At 40.5% G+C, this 21,946-nt stretch overlaps 1 protein-coding gene across 1 annotated transcript in view; it reads right to left on the reverse strand.

Moving 5' to 3' along the window:
* The window catches only part of SAMHD1 (SAM and HD domain containing deoxynucleoside triphosphate triphosphohydrolase 1), a gene marked incomplete at both ends in the record, with an annotated part of 61,237 nt that extends 40,304 nt beyond the window's left edge, over nt 1–20,933 (reverse strand). The window contains 4 exons of the mRNA XM_079720092.1: nt 431–591; nt 11,227–11,299; nt 15,942–16,008; nt 20,726–20,933. Of these exons, the coding sequence (XP_079576218.1) occupies nt 431–591; nt 11,227–11,299; nt 15,942–16,008; nt 20,726–20,933 (509 nt within the window). The remainder of the gene's footprint in view (nt 1–430; nt 592–11,226; nt 11,300–15,941; nt 16,009–20,725) is intronic.
* Nucleotides 20,934–21,946: the final 1,013 nt, after the last annotated feature.

Genomic DNA, 21,946 nt, shown 5'->3' on the forward strand with positions numbered 1-21,946 from the left:
CAGAGTTTCAGTTTTGCGAGATGAAAAAGTTCCGGAGCTTGGTTGCACAATAATGTGGATATATTTAACACTATTGAACTATAAACTTAAAAATGGTTAGGGGCTTCCCTGGTGGCGCAGTGGTTGAGAGTCCGCCTGCCGATGCAGGGGACACGGGTTCGTGCCCCAGTCCGGGAAGATCCCACATGCGGCGGAGCAGCTGGGCCTGTGAGCCATGGCCGCTGAGCCTGCACGTCCGGAGCCTGTGCTCCGCGACGGGAGAGGCCACAGCAGTGAGAGGCCCGCGTACAGCACACACACACACAAAATAATAATAATAATAATAAGGCTATTATTACCATTTTATAAAACTATTTGTTTTCTAAAAGGTACGATGTGACCGAGAAGGGACTTAATAACTGTAAGTTCCCCACCCCAATACCCTTCTTACCCTAGACTATGCTCAAATCGATTGTGTGAAGCTCCTGGAAAAACATAGTAACCGCCTCCCAACTGCTTAATATATCGCAGGCGCTGAAATTGAGGTGTGTCGATGATTCGGATGAGAAGAGGGTGAAATTCAATGTGACCATGGATAGGATCATTAATCACCTAGAAAATTATAAATTAATGTGAATAACAATACATAACACCACATAAAATTTTTGTCCAGTCATTCCTATCTACAGTGCAAAGTCAAAGCTATTCATTTTTTTTTTTTTTTTAAATTCTCACAAGGTGCTTTATTTTGTAAAGAAAAAGAACATCCAAGTCTTCAAGGGCCCACGCACAGCTCCCACTGCCAGTGCACGTGCAAACAAGGGGCCCCTCCCGCAGCTCTGGGTGATGTCCGGCTACAAACCATTCTTAGTGCCCACTGTTCTGAGCACTGAGCGTAGAAATAGCCACTTCCTCTCCGCCCCAACGTCACAGGTGCAGCAGGGCTGCCGCACCCATGGTGCCGCAAGTCCGGCATCTGCAGGGCAGTAAAGCTATTCATTTTTAAGTAAGAATAATACTAAGGGAAATGACAAGTTATGAATATCTTTACTTTATTCAGGTATCACTACCAGACAAAGCAAGTATATTGGACCTGATGGGTTCTAATAATGGATTAATGGATTCTAATAACAGAAGGGTAAAGATTTCAGTCTTTCTTTTATGTATATGATTTCATTAGCCTTTAGTAAGTTAGTCTGGTATTCAAGTTAAACATACTCATTTAACACACTCATTCAGATCACATACACTATTTTACCACAGGCACCGTGTCTAATTTCTTTGTAAATGTATCCACCCATCACTATAATCCTTAATAAAAAAAAAAAACAACCCTCTTACCATGTAGTAAACAATCATAGGCAGGAAGTACTATAAAACTCTACAGCACTTAATGTCTCTAAGAAGTACTTACTTATACTTAGTAAACCTACATTTCATAATTATTCATTACTCTAAGCTTAAACCGGGGCTTTAAATATGGGTGAAGATTTAATGCTCCTCTATGTTTCTTTAAATAAAGATAACATCTTTCTTAATTGTCCATAACTGTCTTTTAAAAAGAATGTTTCAGGGCTTCCCTGGTGGCGCAGTGGTTGAGAGTCCGCCGGCCGATGCAGGGGACGTGGGTTTGTGCCCCGGTCCGGGAGGATCCCACATGCCACGGAGCGGCTAGGCCCATGAGCCATGGCCGCTGAGCCTGCGCGTCTGGAACCTGTGCTCCGCAACGGGAGAGGCCACAGCAGTGAGAGGCCCGCGTACCACAAAAAAAAAAAGAATGTTTCAGAATAAAAAAAGAAACACGATAAATGATCTAATCCATGATTTTCAAACTGCTTCAAATGGTTCCATGAAGTTCCTAAAAAATGTATGGAATTCTGGGAGGTGAAGGGCCTTGTCTGCCTCATTTACTGCCATATTCTCAGAACCCATCAAACAGCACAGTGCCTGGCACAGAGTAGGAACTCAGACACATTTTGAATGACTACCGTTGAAACATTATTGCAAAGTAATACATGTTAACAAGCTATTATAGTTACAGTGTACCAAGTATATCTTTAATAATACACCAAGAATGATGTCAAAGTATCTCAGGAATAGAAGGATGTTGTAATTCAACCCTGTGAATGTCCTTATCAGAGAAGAAAAAGTTGCACAATTTTTAAATATATGAAAATCATATACTGGTCTATTCTTTCTCCCTTATACAAGATCAATGTAACCACGAAACAAATGAGAATCTATTTTTTAAATTAATGAATTTATTTATTTATTTATTTATTTTTGGCTGTGTTGGGTTTTAGTTGCTACACGTGGGCTTTCTCTAGTTGTGCAGAGTGTGGGCTACTCTTCGTTGCAGTGCACGGGTTTCTCATTGCGGTGGCTTCTCTTGCTGTGAAGCACGGGCTCTAGGTGCTTCAGTGGGCTGAAGGGCATTGTGGGCTTCAGTAATTGTGGCATGCAGGCTCAGTAGTTGTGGCTCGTGGGCTCTGGAGCGCAGGCTCAGTAGTTGTGGCGCACAGGCTTAGTTGCTCCGCAGCATGTGGGATCTTCCCAGACTAGGGCTTGAACCCGTGTTCCCTGTATTGGCAGGCAGATTCTTAACCACTGCGCCACCAGGAAAGTCCCAAGAATCTATTTTATTTTGAAAAATTATCAAAGAAAAATCCTATAATCTACTTTTAATCCATTTAAAGATCTAGAAGTCTTCACTGTCAATTTTTCAGTGGTTAATAACTGTTTTTAAAAGAAATCAATGAAAATTATTTTTAACTTAATATCATAACACACTCTCCTTTTATGTCAAAATGCATCATCAACAGTTTCTCATGTTTTTACAAATCTTAATAATTATCACTGTAATGGCTCTATTTCATTGATAAACCAACATTTTTAAACCATTTCCCTAACACTGGGCTTTGCGAAACCGGAAATTCTATTTAGTCAATTTCATATTCCCTTCGCAACCCTTAGCGTGTATATGTGATGTTAAAGTGTTTTGATCACTTTTTAAAATTAATTTTTATTGGGGTATAGTTGATTTACAACATTGTGTTCATTTCTGCTGTATAGCAAAGTGAATCAGTTATACATATACATATATCCACTCTTTTTTAGATTCTATTCTCATATAGGTCATTACAGAGTATTGAGTAGAGCTCTGATCATTGTATATAATGTTATTTTTGTTCTTGCAGTATTTTTTTGAGGTATAGTTGACTTACAATATTATATTAGTTTCAGGTTACAACATAGTGATTCAAAATTTTTATAGAATATACTCCATTTACAGCTTTATAATATACTGGCTATATTCCCTGTGCCATACAGTATATCCTTGTAGCTTATTTTATACATAGTAGTTTGTACCTCTCAATCCCCTACTTCTATTTTGCCCCTCCCTCTTCCCTCTCCCAATTGCTAACCCCTCGTTTGTTCTCTATTATTCTTGAGGTTTTTTGTTTTGCTATATTTGTTTCATTTTTTAGATTCCACACGTAAGTAATAACATACAGTATTTGTCTTTCTCTGACTTATTTCACTAGGAGTAATACCCTCCAAGTCCATCCATGTTGTTGCAAATAGCAAAATTTCACTCTTTCTTTATGGCTGAGTACTATTCCATTGCGTATATATATCTTCTTTATCCATTCATCTGTTGATGGACACTTAGATTGCTTCCATATCTTGGCAATTGTAAATAATGCTATGAATATTGTGATACATGTATCTTTTCAAATTAGCATTTGTGTTTTCTTCAGATATATGCCTAGGAGTGGAACTACTGGATCATATGGTAGTTCTATTTCCAGTTTTTTTGAAGAAACTCCATACTGCTTTACACAGTGGCTGTACCAATTTCCATTCCTACCAAGAGTGTACAAGGGTTCCCTTTTCTCTACACTCTTGCCAACATTTGTTATTTGTGGGCTTTTTGATGATAGCCATTATGACAGGTGTGAGATGATATCTCACTGTGGTTTTGATTTGCATTTCTCGGATAATTAGTGACGTTGAGCATCTTTTCATACGTTGGTCATATGTATGTCTTCTTTGGAAAAACGTCTATTCAGGTCTTCTGTCCATTTTCCTTCTACTAATTTTGGGTTCTGTTTGTTCTTCTTTTTCTAGTTCCTTTAGATGTAAGGTTGAGTTATTTGAGATTTTTCTTTTTCCTGAGGTAGGTTTTTATTGCTATAAAGGTTCTTCTTAGAACTGCTTTTGCTGCATCCCTTAGATTTTGGATTGCTGTGTTTTCATTTTCACTTGTCTCCAAGTATTTTTTGATATTTTCCTTGATTTTTTTCAGTGATCCATTCGTTATTTAGTAGCCTAATGTCTAGCCTCCACAGGTTTGTGGTTTTTGCAGTTTTTTTCTTGTAGTTGATTTCTAGTCTCATAGCATTGTGGTTGGAAAAGACGCTTGACATGATTTCAATTTTCTTAAATTTACTGAGACTTGTTTTGTGGCCTAGAACGTGAGCTATCCCGGAGAGTGTTTCATGTGCACTTGAAAAGAATGTGTATTCTGGGACCTCCCTGGAGGCCCAGTGGTTAAGACTCTGAGCCTCTACTGCAGGGGGTGTGGATTCAATCCCTGGCCAGGGAAATAAGATCCCACATGCCACACGGCACGGCTTAAAAAAAAAAAAAAAAGTGTATTCTGCTGCTTTTGGATGGAATATTCTCTATATATCTGTTACATTCATTTGGTCTAATATGTCATTTAATGCCTGTGTTTCCTAATTGATTTTCTGTCTGGATGATCTGTCCATTGGTGTGAGTGGGGTGTTAAAGTTCCTTACTATTATTGTGTTACTGTCAATTTCTCACTTTATGTCTGTCAATATTTCCTTTATGTATTTAGGTGCTCCTATGTTGGGTGCATATATATTTACAATTGTTATAACTTCTTCTTGGAGTGATCCCTTGGTCATTATGTAGTGTCCTTCTTTGTCTCTTGTAACAGTCTTTGTTTCAAAGTTTATTTTGTCTAAGTTTTTGTTACCCTGTCTTGCTTTTGCTTTTTTAATATTTATTTATTTGGCTGCACTGGGTCTTAGTTGCGGCACACGGGATCTTCGTCATTGCATGCAGGATCTTTAGTTGCAGCATGCAGGATATTTTAGTTGTGACATGCGTACCCCGGCTTTCTTTCGATTTCTATTTGCATGGAATACCTTTTTCCATTCTCTCACTTTGTCTGTGTTTCTTTAGGTCTGAAGTGAGTCTCCTGTAGGCAGCCTATATAAGGGTCTTGTTTTTGTACCCATTCATCCACTCCATGTCTTTTGATTGGAGCATTTGGTCCATTTACATTTAAAGTAATTATTGATAGGTATGTACTTATTGCCATTTTGTTAATTGTTTGGGGGTTGTTTTTGTAGTTCTTTTTTGTTCCTTTCTTCTTCCTTTGTTCTCCTCCCTTGTGATTTGATAACTATCTTTAGCGTTATGTTTGCATTCCTTTCTCTTTTTTGTGTATGTATCTATTATAGGTTTTTAGTTTGTGCTTACCAGGAGGTTTAGATATAGCAATCTATATATATAAATGATTATTTTAAGTTGCTGATCTCTTAATTTCAAATGCATTTTAACAACCTTACATTTTTACTCCCCTCCTGCCATGAGTACTGTTTTTAGTGTCATATTTTACATCTTTTTGTTTGGTGTATCCCTTAACTACTTACTGCAGATATAGATGATTTTACTTTTGCCTTTTAACCTTCCTACTAGTTTTGTATGTGGTTGACTGAATACCTTCACTGTATATTTGCCTTTACTAATGAGCTTTTTACTTTCATAATTTTCATGTTTCTAGTTGTGGTCTTTTATTTTTTGCTTAGAGAAGTGCCTTTAGCATTTCTTGTAAAGCTGGTTGTGGTGATGAACTTATTTAGGTTTTGCTTATTTATAAAACTTGATTTCTCTATCAAATCTTACTGAGAACATTGCCAGGTAGGTTCTTGGTTCTTGATATTCTACCACTCCCTTCTGGCCTGCAGAGTTTCTGCTAATAAGTCAGCTAATAGTCTACGGGAGTTCTTGCATACATAACTTGTTGCTTGTCCCTTGCTGCTTTTAATATTTTCTCTTAGTCTACTGTTGATTCCTTCTAGTGTATTTTTCATTTCAGTTATGGTATTCCTCATCTCTGCTTGGTTCTTCTCCATATTTTCTAACTCTTTGTTAAAAATTTCTAACATCTCGCTCTGTGAATCCATTCTTCTCCTGAGTTCTTTGATCTTATTTACTATCATTACCTTGAACTCTATCAGCTAGATTGTCTATCTCCACTTCACTTAGTTCTTTTGAGGTTTTATTTTGTTCAAATAAAATAAACATATTTTATTTAGTTTGGAACATATTCCTCTATTGTCTTGTTTAGTTTGGAACATATTCCTCTACTGTCTCATTTTGCCTAAATTGCTCTTTTTATTTCTATGTATCTGTTATGTTGGTTATGTTTCCTGACCTTGGAGAAGTGGCCTTTTGTGGGAGATGTCCTATGTGTCCCAGCAGCGCACTCCCCTCTGGTCACTAGGGTTATATGTTCTAGGGATGCCCCCAGTGTGAGCTGCATGGGTCCTTCTGTTGTGGTGGGCTGACTACTGTGGGTGGTCTGGTAGGCATGGCTGGCACCCCAATTTGCTTGGTTGCCAGGCCCTACCTTGTGTGGAGGCTGCTAGCCACTGGTTGGCAGGGCCGGGCCACAAGGTGGCTGGCTGCAGAGCCCCAGGGGATCCTGGGGCTAATGCTGGCTCACTGGTGGGCAGAGCCAGGTCCTGAGATGAGTGGTTGTGAGGCTGAGGTTCCTGAATCTGGTGTTGGCCTGCTGGTGGGTGGGGCCAGTTCTTAACACTGCTGGCTGTGAGCTCCAGGGTGTCCCAAAGCTGGTGCTAGCCTGCTGGTGAGTGGGGATGAATTCCAGGGTGGCTGGCTGAGGAGTCCAAAGTACCTCAGAGCTGGTGTTGGCTTGCTGATGGGTGGGTCCAGGGGCTGGGGTGTCACAGGGCTGTTGTCGGCCTGCTGGTGGGCAGGCGCAGGGCCCAGGGTGGGTCCCAGGCTAGTGCCAGCTCACTGGTGGGTGGAGCTGGTCCTGAGGTCTCTGGATGCAGGGCCCTGGGGGTCCCGAAGCTGACAGTCTGCTGATGGGTGGGCCTGGATCCCAGGGCCGCTAATGGAGGCACCCAAGGTGCCCCAGAGCTGGAGCTGGCCTACTGGTGGGCAGGGTTAGGAGGTAGGGCCCCAGGACTGCTGCTGGACTGCCGATGTGTTGGCTGGGTCCTGACAGGGCAGGCTGTGGGGCTGCAGTGGTCCTGGGGCCCGTGTCTGCCCTCTGGTGGGCAGGAAAGGGGTCTAGGAGCTCCTGGGACTGGTGCCCACCCACTGGTGGTGAAACTGGGTCCTGAGGCTAGTGCTGGCCCAATGGTGGGGGCACAGCTGGGTCGTGGGGTCTCTGGCTGCAGGACACAGGGGTCCCAGAGCTGGTGTCAGACCACTGGGGGGGTGGGGCTGGTTCCTGACACAGCTGGCTGTAGGGTCAGGGCTGTCCTGAAGCTTGTGTCAGCCCACTGGTGAGCGGGGCCAGATCCTTGGGTGGCTGGCTAAGGTGCCCAAGGTGCCTCAGAGCTGGTGTCTCCCAGTGTTATTTATATAATCTACTCCTTCTATAGTCACATGGTCCACTTACTTATCACTTTTAAAGGTATATGATATTCTATTGTGTTACTAGCCAAGCAGGATGAAACAATTCTATTGCCTTCTGTATATGCCAAGCACTGAGGATGAGGGATGAATAAGTTACCATTCCTGCCCCCAGGAAAAATAATAGAATCTATTTGTAGAGTAGTGGGGAAAGAGAATGGGGAAAAAAAAACAAAAGAAGGAGCGGTCAGTTCTACCCTGAAGAAAGGGGAACAGGAGCCCTCAGAAAAAGATTCAGAGGTGGTGATTCTATAATTTCACACATATTAGGTAGACATTCCACTGTTTTCAAATTCACCAGGGACTTTCCTGGTCATCCAGTGGTTAGGACTCTGCACTTTCACTGTGGGGAGGGCACGGGTTAGATCCCTGATCAGGGAACTAGGATCCCCAAAGCCACACAGCATGGCCCCCCCCAAAAAAAAAAACAATACATTTGACAAATTAGTGCCTACTATGTCAAACACTGCACTTCATCCTCACTACTATGCAATTCCTGGCTTCAGAGGCCAACTGAACTAAATTTAGCATGAAGAAAACTAAGCCAAGAATAAGAGGTTATAGTCTTGGGTCAGGCAATGGTTTCTTAGATATGACACCAAATGCATAAGAGACAAAAGCAAAAATAGATACACTGGACTATATCAAAATTTAAAACTTTTGTGCTCCAAAGAACACCTTCAAGAAACTAAAAAGAGGGGACTTCCCTGGTGGCATGGTGGTTGAGAATCCGCCTGCCAATGCAGGGGACATGGGTTGGATCCCTGGACCAGCAGGATCCCACATGCTGTGGAGCAACTAAGCCTGTGCGTCACAACTACTGAGCCTGCGCTCTAGAGGCTGTGCTCTGCAATGAAAAGCCCGTGCACTACAATGAGGAGTGGCCCCTGCTCACCGAAACTAGAGAAAGCCTGCACACAGCAATGAAGACCCAATGCAGCCAAAAATAAATAAATAAATAAATTTACAAAGAAGCAATACTGATTAAAAAAACAAAACTAAATTAAACTAAAAAGATAGGGAATTCCCTGGTGGTCCAGTGGTTAGGACTCTGCGCTTCCACTGCTGGGAGCCCAGGTTCAATCCCTGGTCAGGGAACTAAGAGCCCGCAAGCCTGGGCTTCCCTGGTGGCGCAGTGGTTGAGAGTCCGCCTGCTGATGCAGGGGAAACGGGTTCGTGCCCCGGTCTGGGAAGATCCCACATGCCGCGGAGCGGCTGGGCCCGTGAGCCATGGCCGCTGGGTCTGTGCGTCCGGAGCCTGTGCTCCGCAACGGGAGAGGCCACAACAGTGGGAGGCCCACATACCGCAAAAAAAAAAAAAAAAAAAAAAAAAAAAAAAAAAAAAAAGAGCCCGCAAGCCTCATGATGTGGTCTAAATAAATAAATAAAAAGGCAGTAAAAAGATAATCCAGAGGATGGGAGAAAATATTTGCATATTATATATTTAACAAGGGAATTGTATCCTGAATATATAAAGAACTGTTACAATTTAAATTAGATTGTGGTGATGACTGAACAACCTTGTGAACTTTCGAAAAAACACTGACTTGTATATTTAAAATGAGTGAATAAAAGAATATATCTGTGTGTAACTGAGTCACTTTGCTGTACAGCAGAGATTGGCACAACACTGTAAATCAACTACACTTCAATAAAAAATAAAATAAAATAAAATGAATGAATTGCAAGGTATGTGAATTATATCTCACTAAAGCTGTTTTTATTTTTAAAAAAAGGTTAAAAAAGGTAACTAACACACCATTGTAAAGCAATTATACTCCAATAAAGATGTTAAAAAAAAAAAAAGGTAGATGCCAAATTAGGGTAGGAATCAATTCTTTGTTCAACTGTACTGCTGATGAAGCTAAGGTCAAAAAAGGTGTCAATTTCATTACTAGACAGTGACTCACTGACTCAAGTACTTAGTAGCTTTAAGATCTATTTTCAATGACTATAGTTTATATGAGGTTAAACAATTTTGTTTTTAATGAAAAATAGAAAAAATAAATAAAAGGGGGCAAATGAAACTACTGCCTTGAAAATTACTTCAAAAAGATTTTTTGTTGCAAACTGTGAAAATGTGACCTCAGAGATTATCTGAGATGATCTCAACTAATGAAGAAATCTCATCTTATCTCTGCCCTGCCTGATGAGAACACCCATGCTGCTGCTATTGAGAAAGGACAAAAAAGAATGTAGGACAGCAACTGTCTCCCAATTGCAGGACAAAATATTTAGATATCATCTTTGGTAAGTGATTCTTCTATTTACTTCTTCATGAAAATGAAGTATTTTAATATTAGGTAACTTTTTCAAAAAGGGCTGTGATTTGATCATTCCTCAAATAACAGATTTGCTCTAAGAACAACTACTTTGTCTGTAAAAGAAGATTCTTGTAGAACTGAACCAAACACATTTATTAAATATCTTCAAACATGATTTTCAATGAAAAATAAGCAGACTAACTTGTAACAGTAAAATTGAAATTCATGTGCTCATAGGATCTGAGATAAATCAATACATAAAACACCTCTGATGAAAAGTGCAAAAGATGACTGTGTAAAGGGGAATGAGACCCCATCCCCTCTTCCAGGTCTGAAAGTAAGTTTTCTTACCCTATAGATGTCAAAAGCATAAACAATGTGGTAAATTTCCTGTCACCAACCAATCAAGAAACATTTAATTACGGTATTAGAACCATCCTGAAGAGCTTGTGAAAAATGCACATTCCTGGGTCTCTACTGTAAGTTCCCAGAATCAGAATTTCTGAGATGGGAGCTAGGCAGCTGACTGCTTGTTAAAATGATTCTTGGGACACTGAGTGTGAAAAACAGGGCTTTTGAAATGTCTGGAAGGGGGTGGGGGATGAGAAATAAACAATTATTGATAGATCAAACTGTAGGCATATATCTATTCTTTGGTCTACTATTTGACAAAAAAGTTTAACAAAACTGATAAGTAATTTTAATTTAAAAGTTATTCTGTGACTAAGGGGTAACTAGGGCTATTATGTGTCGATATGGATATTTCTCAAAAATATAACATTATATGAAAGTTTAGAAGGTTACTTCTAATAAAATGAAATTCCATTTATAAATGTTTAAAAAATATGTAAAACAATACTATACACTGTTTATGGCTATACATACATATGTAGTAAAAATCTAAAAAAACATTCAAGAAAATGATTAAACACTTGGGGAAAAAAGGATGGAAACAGAATTCAAGAGGGGTACAAAGGAGGCCTTCCATTGTTTCTAATATTTTGTTCTAAAAATAATAGATCTGAAGCAAATTAGGCAAAATGTTAAGATCTGACAAGCTGGGCAGTAGTCTATTTATGCTTTTCTGTGGGCTTAAAATATTTTAGTTTTTCTCGTGGTTATTTTAGAAAATGCAGAAAGTTTAGAAAAGTAAAAACCCATTACTCACAATCCGGTTACTGAAAAGAGATTTCTTTCCATTCTTTTAAAAATGAATTCTACATAATTGGTTATATCACTTTATATTAAAAAAATAATAAACTCAGATTCCTCTTACCTTCATCGTATAAACATGAGTTTGATCCAGTTGTTGGATATTATTAAGCAGCTTTATTCTCTTCCCATAGGAACTAAAATTATAACAGGATAAGCAAATCTATCATTATTTGCTAAATAATAATCCCTGGAGTATATAATAGTATCTAATCAACCTTAGGTTGTTAGAATAGAAGTCAGATTAAAAGGAACAGTTAATAATTCAAACATACTCCTATTAGAAACCCTCTCCCTTCCTTTGCTTCTAAGACATGAGACTCTTCTGCCCTCAATCCTCTTCTCTCTTGGTAAATTCAGACTTCAATACCTCTCATACCTGCATCACTGAATGCTCAATTTACACTTCAAATTTATTTTAACCTAATTGAGGCCAACGTCTACCCTCATGATCCTAAATTTGCATGGCTCACGTAAGCGAAATCTCAAGATAGGTAAGTCTCTTCGAAGTAGAGCACAGTGATAATGAAAAAGGTCTTTGGAATTGGGCAGAACTGGCTCACATCTGCACATGGAATCCATATGATCTTGGAAAAGTCACTTAACCTTTTTTGGTACACTGATGTTCTCATCTATAGCACAGAGATAATACTATCTCCCTCACAGGGCTGGAGAGGGATTAAACAGTGTGTTCGGCACTGGGGATACAAAAGACTCAGTTCCTGCCCTCAAGAACTATAGGAGAATTTTAACTATGATTACAGGTGTTATAGAAATTATTATTGATGTTAAATTCAATATTTATCCCATCAGCAGTGTTTTAAGTACAAGAATCTGGGAGTTTATTAGTATAACCAAGTGGTGAGTATGTGAACAAAGTTATCTAACTAAACTGGCCAAAGATGTTACATATAGGAAGACTACATTTGTTTGACAAACTGAGACTTTGTCATAACAAAATAACTTTCAAAGAGAAATAATTATTGCTTACATCAACTAAGAAATAGTCACATCAAATGCAAATGTCTAGGATACAATGAAAGGAAATGCAGGACAATATAAGACTTCTTGGCAGGGGTGGTTGTCAGTCACGTGATCAGTCCATGAATGGATTTTTAAAACTCTTTATAGTGATGAGTTGCAAAGGTCCAAGTTTGACTTATGAGCATCAGGTATGAATTATGCATGAATCAAGTATATATGGTTTTAGCTTCATTTATACCTATTGTCCTCTATCAGTAATTACTCATAATGCTCCAGTCTTGAGAAAGAATTTAATAGGAATTAAACAACTCAAAATCCTATAATTCACTTTCTTGCTCCATTTACACTTACTAATTGGTCTAGGCATGTTAGCCTGATACCTGGCTGAAGCAGGAGGCAAGGGGTTAGCCTTTATCAATCCTTTAGCTAATTTGACTGAAATGTAAATCTTTTGCTAAAAGTCCTAGATAGACTCGGAGCCAGAAGTACTACAATTGACCTCTATGTTGTCCCCCGAGACCCACAGTAACTACAGAATCTAAGAATGATTTTTTTTGGAATGTACAGAAGCATCATTACAGCTGATAAACCATTAAAGCAGCATAGCTTGTGTTCTACTATTCCCCTACCCTCATCAGTTTGAAATAACAAGCACAGGGAGAGGCCAGGCTCCAAGAAGTACTTTAAGGCAGAGCTGTAACTGACACAGGTTAGGTATAGTTGCACAGTGGAGCATAACCAGGAATCACAGCATAAAATAATACCAAACCTAAACCAACCTCACAGCCCAGTCTTTTCCTCAACTGATACTCAGTATTCATCACTTAATTAGAACTCAAAAAGAAACTACTGTATTCATAAAGAAATCACATGGGGGGGTGGGCAAAATGGGTGAAGGGGCTTCAAGAGGTACAAACTTCCAGTTATAAAATAAATAAGTCATGGGAATGTAATGTACTGCATGATGACTATAGTCAATAATGTTGTAGTGCATGTTTAAAAGTTGCCAAGTGATGGTATACAATTTATGTTTTAAGCAGGGCAAGAAAATTTAAGCATAACATGTTCCCTGCTTGTACTGGGCCCTCCCTAATGTGCAATGTGCATTACACATTAAGCAGACCTCCTCAAAGTTGGGAATGCCTGCTCAACTGTAAAAAACAATGCTTTTTTCCTTCTTCTGATGCCAACAATGTAACTCCTTAGAAGATTAATTTTTCCTTTCCTAATCCTGTAAGGGATCATGGTGACATACTGCTCCTATGTGCAGATCTGGACTATGTATCTTTGGTGAACTTTACATAAAATGTCAGTGTGTCACTTTGATGTACAATCTGTTTTCTCGAAAATGTATATGACTGTTCCTTTGACTTCTAACAGGCAGAAGAGTCCTCAGAGTTTTCTAAAAGACTGTCTCTTGGGTTATAATCCTCAGGTTGGCTTGAATAAAACTCTCCATTTCTCCTTTACATCGAATACTGATTAATTTTTTGTTGACCCAAGAGAGTAAATCTTTTTTTTGTTGTTTTTTGTTTTGTTTTGTTTTTTTGCACAGCTTGCAGGATCTTAGTTTCCTGATCAGGGATCGAAACTTCACCCTTGGCAGTGAAAGCACAGACTCCTAACCACTGGACTGCCAGGGAATTCCGAAGAGAGTAAATCTTAAAAGTTCTCATCACAAGAAAAAAAATTTCTTTGTAATTTTGTATGGTGACAGAGGGTACTAGACTTATTGTGGTAATCACTTCGCAATATATACGAACAATGAATCATTACATTGTACACCTGAAACTAATATAATATTATATGCCAATTATACCTCAATAAAAATATTTAATTAAAAAAAAAATCACTGATTAAAGTATATTTTAAAAGCCACCCAAAACCTGGAGGTGTTTTTGTTTTGGCAAAGGCTATGGCAAAATAAATACTTTAAACAAAGATTTGGGCCAGAATAGTTGGACTACAATAAGATTTTATTTCCATATTTCATCATTTCTGAAATCTGTTTCTTACAACTGATGTGTACATTTAATGTGACAATATTTCTTATTTTTTTAGAAAAATCTTTTACCATCATCAGTTAATCATAAAATTGAGGAAATACAGGAGTACTTGTCTAAACTGGATTCCCCCTAGAAAGCAGAGTCTAGGACAAGAGCTTGCATACAGTTAATTTATTTTGGATGTGAATCCTGGGATATGGAGTGGAGGGCTAGAAAAGGTGAAACAGGAAATGAGGGGAAAATAATGCAAGGGTACATTAATAAGTTGGTTGCATTGGACCACTGTGAACAACTTCAACGGATCCCACTGAAATCCTCAAAGGCAGCTCTGTCCAGGAGAACTTTGTCATGATGGAAATATTCTATATCTGCCCTGTTCAGCATGGTAGCCACCATAAGTGGCTACTGAGCACCTGAATTATGGATAGGATAACTGAGAAATTAAAATTTTCACTTCATTTAATTTTAACACATAGGTAGTGGCTGCTGCACAGGAAAACACAGCTCTAAGGAGTACTGCAGAATCCACCTCAGAGTTAAGAGGTGGGCACAAAAAGACATGACATATAGTGTTCCTTTTGGAATTTTTACTATTTTGTTAACTCATGTGTCCAAGCTCCTGGAAGAATGCCTAACGCACAGTGAGCCCTCCATAAATATTTGTTGAATAAATCAACAGTATTTGGGTCCACAAAGTATATGGTTCCCTTTAAAAGCAAAGCTCTATTAGAAAAAATTCCATTCAGTTCAAACAATAAGCTACTATTATACATAAGAAATAGGTAGTAAGGGGGACTTTGGGGGGACAGAGGGGGCTGATACATAATTATGAAAGAGGCAAGATTAGGTTCCCAAGGATTCTGACCCAAAGGAGGCTTATTAAAAGTCAGTAAAATGTTCTAAAGTGATCTTTTCCCTCAATTTACTTGCATTATCAATTACTAAACAACAGTGCATGAAGTAATTCAGTATAATCTTTTGTTCTGATTCTTTGGTTACTGTTTCCACAAACAACACTTAGCTAAGTGGAATTCCAGAAGAAAAGACCATATTTTACCACTGTTGCCAAGTCCCTAATAGAAACAAAGTCTCTACTTTAAGGAAGGTTTAAATATTGATTGGATCTTCCACTGAGATATTTAAAGTGGACTTACACAAATCTAGACCCTAGGATCTCCAGTCATATACAGGGATCTCAACCTACATATATAATTTATGAAGGGCTTAACATGTGCTAATCACTCTACATACATTGTCTCATTATTATTATCCATTTCACAGGTGCAGAAACTGAAGGGTTAAATAAATTGTCCCAAATCATACAACTGAAAAGTGCCAAACTACTTTGGATAGTGTCTTTAAATCTAATACCAAGGAAGCATTCCAGCCTTAAGTAGCTTTAGAAAGACCTAGAAATATACTCAAGATAGGGTTGTAGCCTTGATTTTTCTTGCCAACATTTTTTTCCTATCAATTCTTCTACATTTTCTGGAGTGTATAATTCAATTATTCTGAACTTGAGAGTAAAAAGTAGGTCACTACAAACTTCATGAAGGCTTACTAGCAAAATTTTTAAAAACAGGAATCATTAGTAATATCTAACATAGGATTTGCACAGCAAAAACAAACAAAAACAACTCTTAGACAGCAGGTGTGGTATTCTGTTTTAAAACCTGTGCAGATTTAAAATGAGGACACTTAATATCAGCAGTTTTGGGCTTTGTCTCCTCAGTGTGAATAAAAAGGTCTTAAGTATGCTTGGCTACAACGTGAATTTTATCATTCTTACCTTATTCCAAGGTCTTCAAGAAGAGATTCATCAAGAAAGGGCAGTATTGAACCTGTGATTTTCTTCTCTATGGAAGAAAAGGGAGGGAAAAAAATGAATGATTTCAATATTCACAGCACATGCCTTTTGATTTCTTTCAATTTGGATCCACCAGAATTTACTCAGATCAACATTTTTTTGAGCACCCAGTACTGGCAACAAACTGTGCCAAGTACCACATTTTTGATTGCTACTTGGAAAGTCTTAATTTTATTTATTTTTTATTTTATTTATTTTTTAAAATAAATTTATTTATTTTTGGCTGCGTTGGGTCTTCGTTGCTGCGCACGGGCTTCCTCTACTTGCAGTGAGCGTTGGCTACTCTTCATTGTGGCGCGAGGGCTTCTCATTGGGGTGGCTTCTCTTGTTGCGGAGCACAGGCTCTAGGTGCGCGGGCTTCAGTAGTTGTGGCATGCGGGCTCAGTAGTTGTGGCTTGCAGACTCTAGAGCACAGGCTCAGTAGTTGTGGCATACGGGCTTAGCTGCTCCGCGGCCTGTGGTATCTTCCCAGACCAGGGCTCAAAGCCGTGTCCCCTGCATTGGCAGGAGGATTCTTAACTACTGCGCTACCAGGGAAGCGCGGAAAGTCTTAATTTTAATTTGATAACTATACCAAGAGGATTTTTTTGATAAACCAGGTAAAATTTTAAAAATTATTTGAGTAAATTATTTGCAAGGAAGTCCAGCTGCAAAACTGGCAGCTTCCTCCTGAAACAGGTGAGGTTTGGGGTGGGGGCGGGGAAAGAAATGTCAGTCTATTGTTAGAATAGTCAGGTCAAAACCATAGCCTGAGGGATGCTCCACATGTTGACTTAGCTCTAAAACCTCCAAAGAAAGCACACAATCTGTTTAGTAAGGCTTATATACATTTTTTTTTTTTTTTTTTTTTTTATTTTGGCTGCGTTGGGTCTTCGTTGCTGTACGTGGGCTTTCTCTAGTTGCGTCGAGTGGGGGCTACTCTTCGTAGTGGTGCGTGGGCTTCTCATTGCAGTGTCTTCCCTTGTTGCAGGGCACGGGCTGTAGGCACACGGGCTCAGTAGTTGTGGCTCGCAGGCTCTAGAGAGCAGGCTCAGTAGCTGTGGTTCACAGGCTTAGTTGCTCCACGGATGTGGGATCTTCCTGGACCAGGGCTCAAATCCGCATCCCCTGCATTGGCAGGCGGATTCTTAACCACTGTGCCACCAGGGAAGTCCCACATGGTTTATTTTTCTTTATCTTTCTATATAGTTAAATCCAGACCTTCCTGACCTCAGATTCCAGAACACTGGACTATTTTCAAACAAACAAAAGTCTTTCTAAAGGTAACAAGAGAAAATGAGGATGTAATTTTCCAGAAAGAAAAAAACATTTAAATGAAAATGGCATTTTTGGGGGTGTTTTTCAAGCATAAAAAATATTCAATATAAAAAAATCCAAACAATATAAAGTATAAAATATCAACTTACTCATATTCTCCCAATAATCATTAATATTTTAGACAACAACATTCAAGACATTTACCTATGCAATTATGAAAGTTACACAAATGAAATTATGTTGTTTATAATCTATTTTTCCCAACTAATAGGTCATAAAGATCTTTCTTGTCAATTATTAACAATTATTAATGATGTAGTTTCATCTTTTTTTTTTTTTTTTTTTTTTTTTGCGTTACGTGGGCCTCTCACTGTTGTGGCCTCTCCCATTGCGGAGCACAGGCTCCGGACGCGCAGGCTCAGCGGCCATGGCTCACGGGCCCAGCCGCTCCGCGGCATGTGGGATCTTCCAGGACTGGGGCACGAACCCGTGTCCCCTGCATTGGCAGGCGGACTCTCAACCACTGAGCCACCAGGGAAGCCCCCGTTTCATCATTTTTAATGGTTGTCTTTTAATTCACAATACAGATGCACCATAATACATTTAACCAATTTCTTCTGAACGTTATGCTCCTCACCACTAAAATGAGTATAACTGAACCTATGTCACAGAGTTATTGTAAAGATTTTATAAGATGAAACATGAAGTGCAGAGAATAGTACTTCACGCAAAGTAAATGCTCCATAAATTGTTAATCATCAATATTATTTATTACTATTATCAATGGATATTTAGATCATTTCTACTTTTTTGCTATTTATAACTAGTGGTTAGAAGAATAATCTTGAATATCTTTCTTTGGACAGTGTACAAATGTTTCTGTAAACTCCTACAAGTGAAATTTTCTGTAAGTAAAAAGGTATTCCCAAACTGTCCAGGGTTAAGCAAGTTGATACTTCCATCAACTTTATTGGATTACCAATCTTTAAATATTTTTCTATCTAAATTTTAAAATCAGTGTTTTTAAAATTACTCTTAAGACTGAACTTTTTTTCTGTTTTTATTGGCTGCTTGTCAATTGTCTGTTCTTGTGTTTTGCTCATTTTCCTACTGGGGTGTTTTTTTCCTTGTTCTTAGTTGATTTTATAACTTTGGTTATGTTGTCCATTTTTTTTCTTTTCTCATTGGTTTGTTTATTCCCTTATTGTTGAGGGAAATCCAATGTATTTTGATGAGAACACTTGTTAAGGTATAAGTAGCATGAATTCTGGAGTCCAAAGACCTAACTAAAATCCAGCTCTGCTTTTTTCTAGTTGTGTGGCCTTTGAACCTCAAACACGTCATTTACTAAAAAATACACATTACAGTCTCTAAAGTCCTGTGAAACTGTATTCCAAAATGAGGAAAGGGACCCAGCACCTGTGCTTAGTTTTGTCAAATAAAAACAAATTTTGACTTGCAAGCTGCTGTGTATAAAACAGATAAAAAGCAAGGTTCTACTGTATAGCACAGGGAACTACATTCAACATCTTGTAATAATCTATAACAGAAAAGAATCTGAAAAAGACTACATATATATATATATATATATATATATACACACACACACACACACACATATATATCACTTTTCTGTATACCAGAAACTAATACAACATTGTAAATTAACTATACTTCAATTAAAAAAATCTGGACTTAGATAGGGACAGACTCTAATTAGGGAGAAAATTATTGCAATACAGAGAACGTTCTGACCTCAGAAATCTGCAAGTGGATCAAAATCAAAAAGGTGTTTTTTGGTTGGTTGGTTGGTTTTTTAATAGGATAAAGTAGGGGCAAGCAGAGATAAGCAGAATCTTTGGAGGGGAAGTGACCCCAGTCTGACAGGACATTGGCTGTGGTCAGCCAGTTCTTAGGAGAAGCTGATCAGGGAGCATATTCCACTTCTTTAGTGCTTGCTCAAGTTTGGGGGCAAGTAGGAGTTCAGAGGCCAGTAGAAGAGAGAGAAGACCTGACTAAAGTTTGGTCAAAACAAAGCAGACAGTACGAAATTAGCAACAGTGAACACTTGGTCAGTTTTTACCAATTAAATCATGTAATGTCTTCTAGTATTAGACTGTGGGTCAAGAGAACAGATCATTCTGAAGACTGATGAATTAATCTACAGGACACCACTGAAACTGGCAGCCAACAGTATAGCCAATCACATTTTGAAGACATAAAGCTACTTCATCCCCACCTACTGCTACTCAAAAGAAAAATTCCACCCCAGAAAGGGAGGAAAACCAAGGCTGGGGGGGTGGGGGGGGCGGGGGTGGTAGGGAAAAAGAGAAGTGCAATTTCCTTCACCCATCAAGCTATCTTTAGGTCTTGAACACTTCTTTAGTTCCTCCCACCCAGCCTAAGCAAACAGGGCTCCACCCCCCAATTGCAAAAGTTTACTGCATTTGCAAATGACACCATTTTTCTATCGAACACTTCAGAGAGTAAAGCAGAGGTCAAACTTCATCCCCCTTACGGGCAGTTGCGTAGATTTCAAGTGGATGGATGCTTGAACTTAAGCCAGTAAAGTCGCTTAAAACTCAACCTACAGGCCAAGTTGTGGGCACCTGGGAGTTCAGTGGTCAACCGAACCAACCCAGGGTTCAGATTTAGCGAGGGAAACTTTTGGAGAACAAAACATGATCTTTACTAAGCTTTGCAAGTACAGTCATCACGCATGTATTGAGTCCTACCGGGATGCTACGGTAAGGCGATGCGGATTCAGAGATTAACAGAAAAGTTCTTTCCCGGTTAGACAAACCCCGAGTTGGGAGGGGAAAGGAGGAAACAAACTTTAAAGCACCCAAATATACTCTCACGTGGCAAGTGTTCAGGGAGCTGCATCAGCAGAGGGGGGTCTCCCGAGCCTGGTGAGTTTGAATGACAGCAACCCTCCCACCAAGGGTCTTCTAACTAAAAAAGGGACCTGAGTCCCGCCTGTCAGGCGGTGGTGTGCCAAGTTCCTGAAGAAGCCCACCAGAGTTAGACCAGCTGCCCCCTCCCCGCCCCAGGTTCACAACCCCCAAAGTCCGCTCCCTTCCTACGGGTCCGCAACGCCAGACGCCCCATTTCTCCTTCCTCCATCTCAGGGTATCCCTCCTGGGCGCCGCCCCTCAGGACCACCCCCTGCGGGTGCCTCCCGCGTCAAGTTTCCCTCCCCCGCCTCAGGCAACCTTCTCCGAGGGCTCGCCGCCTCAGGTTTCCGTTCTCCGCCTCAGGTCATCCCTCCTGGGCGCCCCCGCCTCAGGTCCACCCCTTCGGGTGCCTCCCGCGTCCGGTCTCCCTCGGCCGCTCTTGCTCCTCTTTGAGGCCCCCCCGCTCACGGCCTCAGGGAGCCCTCTCTCAGGCCCGGCTGTCGCGACCTCGGGTCGCCGGCCCCCGGCCCCTCACCCCTACAGCCCTGCTACCTCGGCAGCGTTCCAGCAGTCCAGAATCGCTGAAGCCACAGTCCCTTAGGAAGGAGCACACCTGCTCCGGGCCCCAGGTCCGGTGGTCGGGGTGAAGGTCGGGGCTCGGGGACCTCTCTGTGTCTGCGGGAGGGGTGTTTGGCGGGGTTCTCGGGCTATCATCGCGCCGGAGCCGCTTGGGGGGCTTCTGAGAGTCGGCACTCTGCATGGCTACACCCAGCGCCCCGCGCGGCACAGTCAAGAACCCCGGCGCCCGACCCGCGCGCAGGCGCACTCGCAGCTCAGTGGCGGCGGCGGCGAGTCAGCTTAGTACTGCCAGCCTATTGGCCGGCCGCGCAGGCGCACTGACAGCTCAGACCTTGGGGCCAGGCCGGCCACCCACTTCAGGCCCCCAACCCCCAGTCCCGGCGCAGGCGCAGTGACCGCCCAATGACCCTTAGCCCCACCCAGGCGTTTACGGTAAAGCGAGTGAGTAGAAGCAGAACTGAGAGTGGTGCTGATAAGGGCGGGGGCCGGGAAAGAGTGTGCCCAGGACATCCCGCTACAGTCCAGAGCAGGGGCTCTTCTGGTGAGCTGAACTTCACATGAGTACCCCAGGCTTAACCCTTGGCCGTGTTGGTAAAAGGACTACTACAACTGCCACTACTAAAGCCAGTACACCTTCCCATCAACACAGCCATAGACCCATCCAGAAGATACAGGGTGAGTGAGGCAGATTATCATCAAGCAGCGTGAACTAGTTAGTGGTCTAGGGTTGAGCAAAATATTTTCAGCAAACACTTAGAGCTTTACTGTGTGCCAGGCGCTCTTCTAAGGACTTACAAATATTAATTAATTTAGAACCCAATAACCTTAAGATGTAAGGAACTGAGGTACAGAGAACTGAGTATTTTGCCCAAGGTCCCCCAGCTAGGGAGTGGTGAAGCCTGAATTCAAACCCAAGCAATCTAGCCTGGCTCTAAAGCCCATGCTCCTACTCACTTGCCAACAATTGCTCACTAATGGGAGTTTTGATATAAAATTATTTTATATTAGTTAACCCAAATTTTCCAATTGCTCCCTTATCCCATAGACCCGTGGGGGAAAGTATGGAGAGGTGACCTTGCCCTCCTCTGCACAGAAGGGCCAGGCCCAGAAAAACAAACCTTTAAACCACAGAATATTTTGAGAAAAAACAGACAGTTTTCAAGACTTGTGAAACCAAAACAAGGGGAGAGAGGT

The sequence above is a fragment of the Hyperoodon ampullatus genome, assembly GCF_949752795.1.
Source record: "Hyperoodon ampullatus genome assembly, chromosome: 14".
Taxonomy (NCBI): Eukaryota; Metazoa; Chordata; class Mammalia; order Artiodactyla; family Ziphiidae; genus Hyperoodon; species Hyperoodon ampullatus.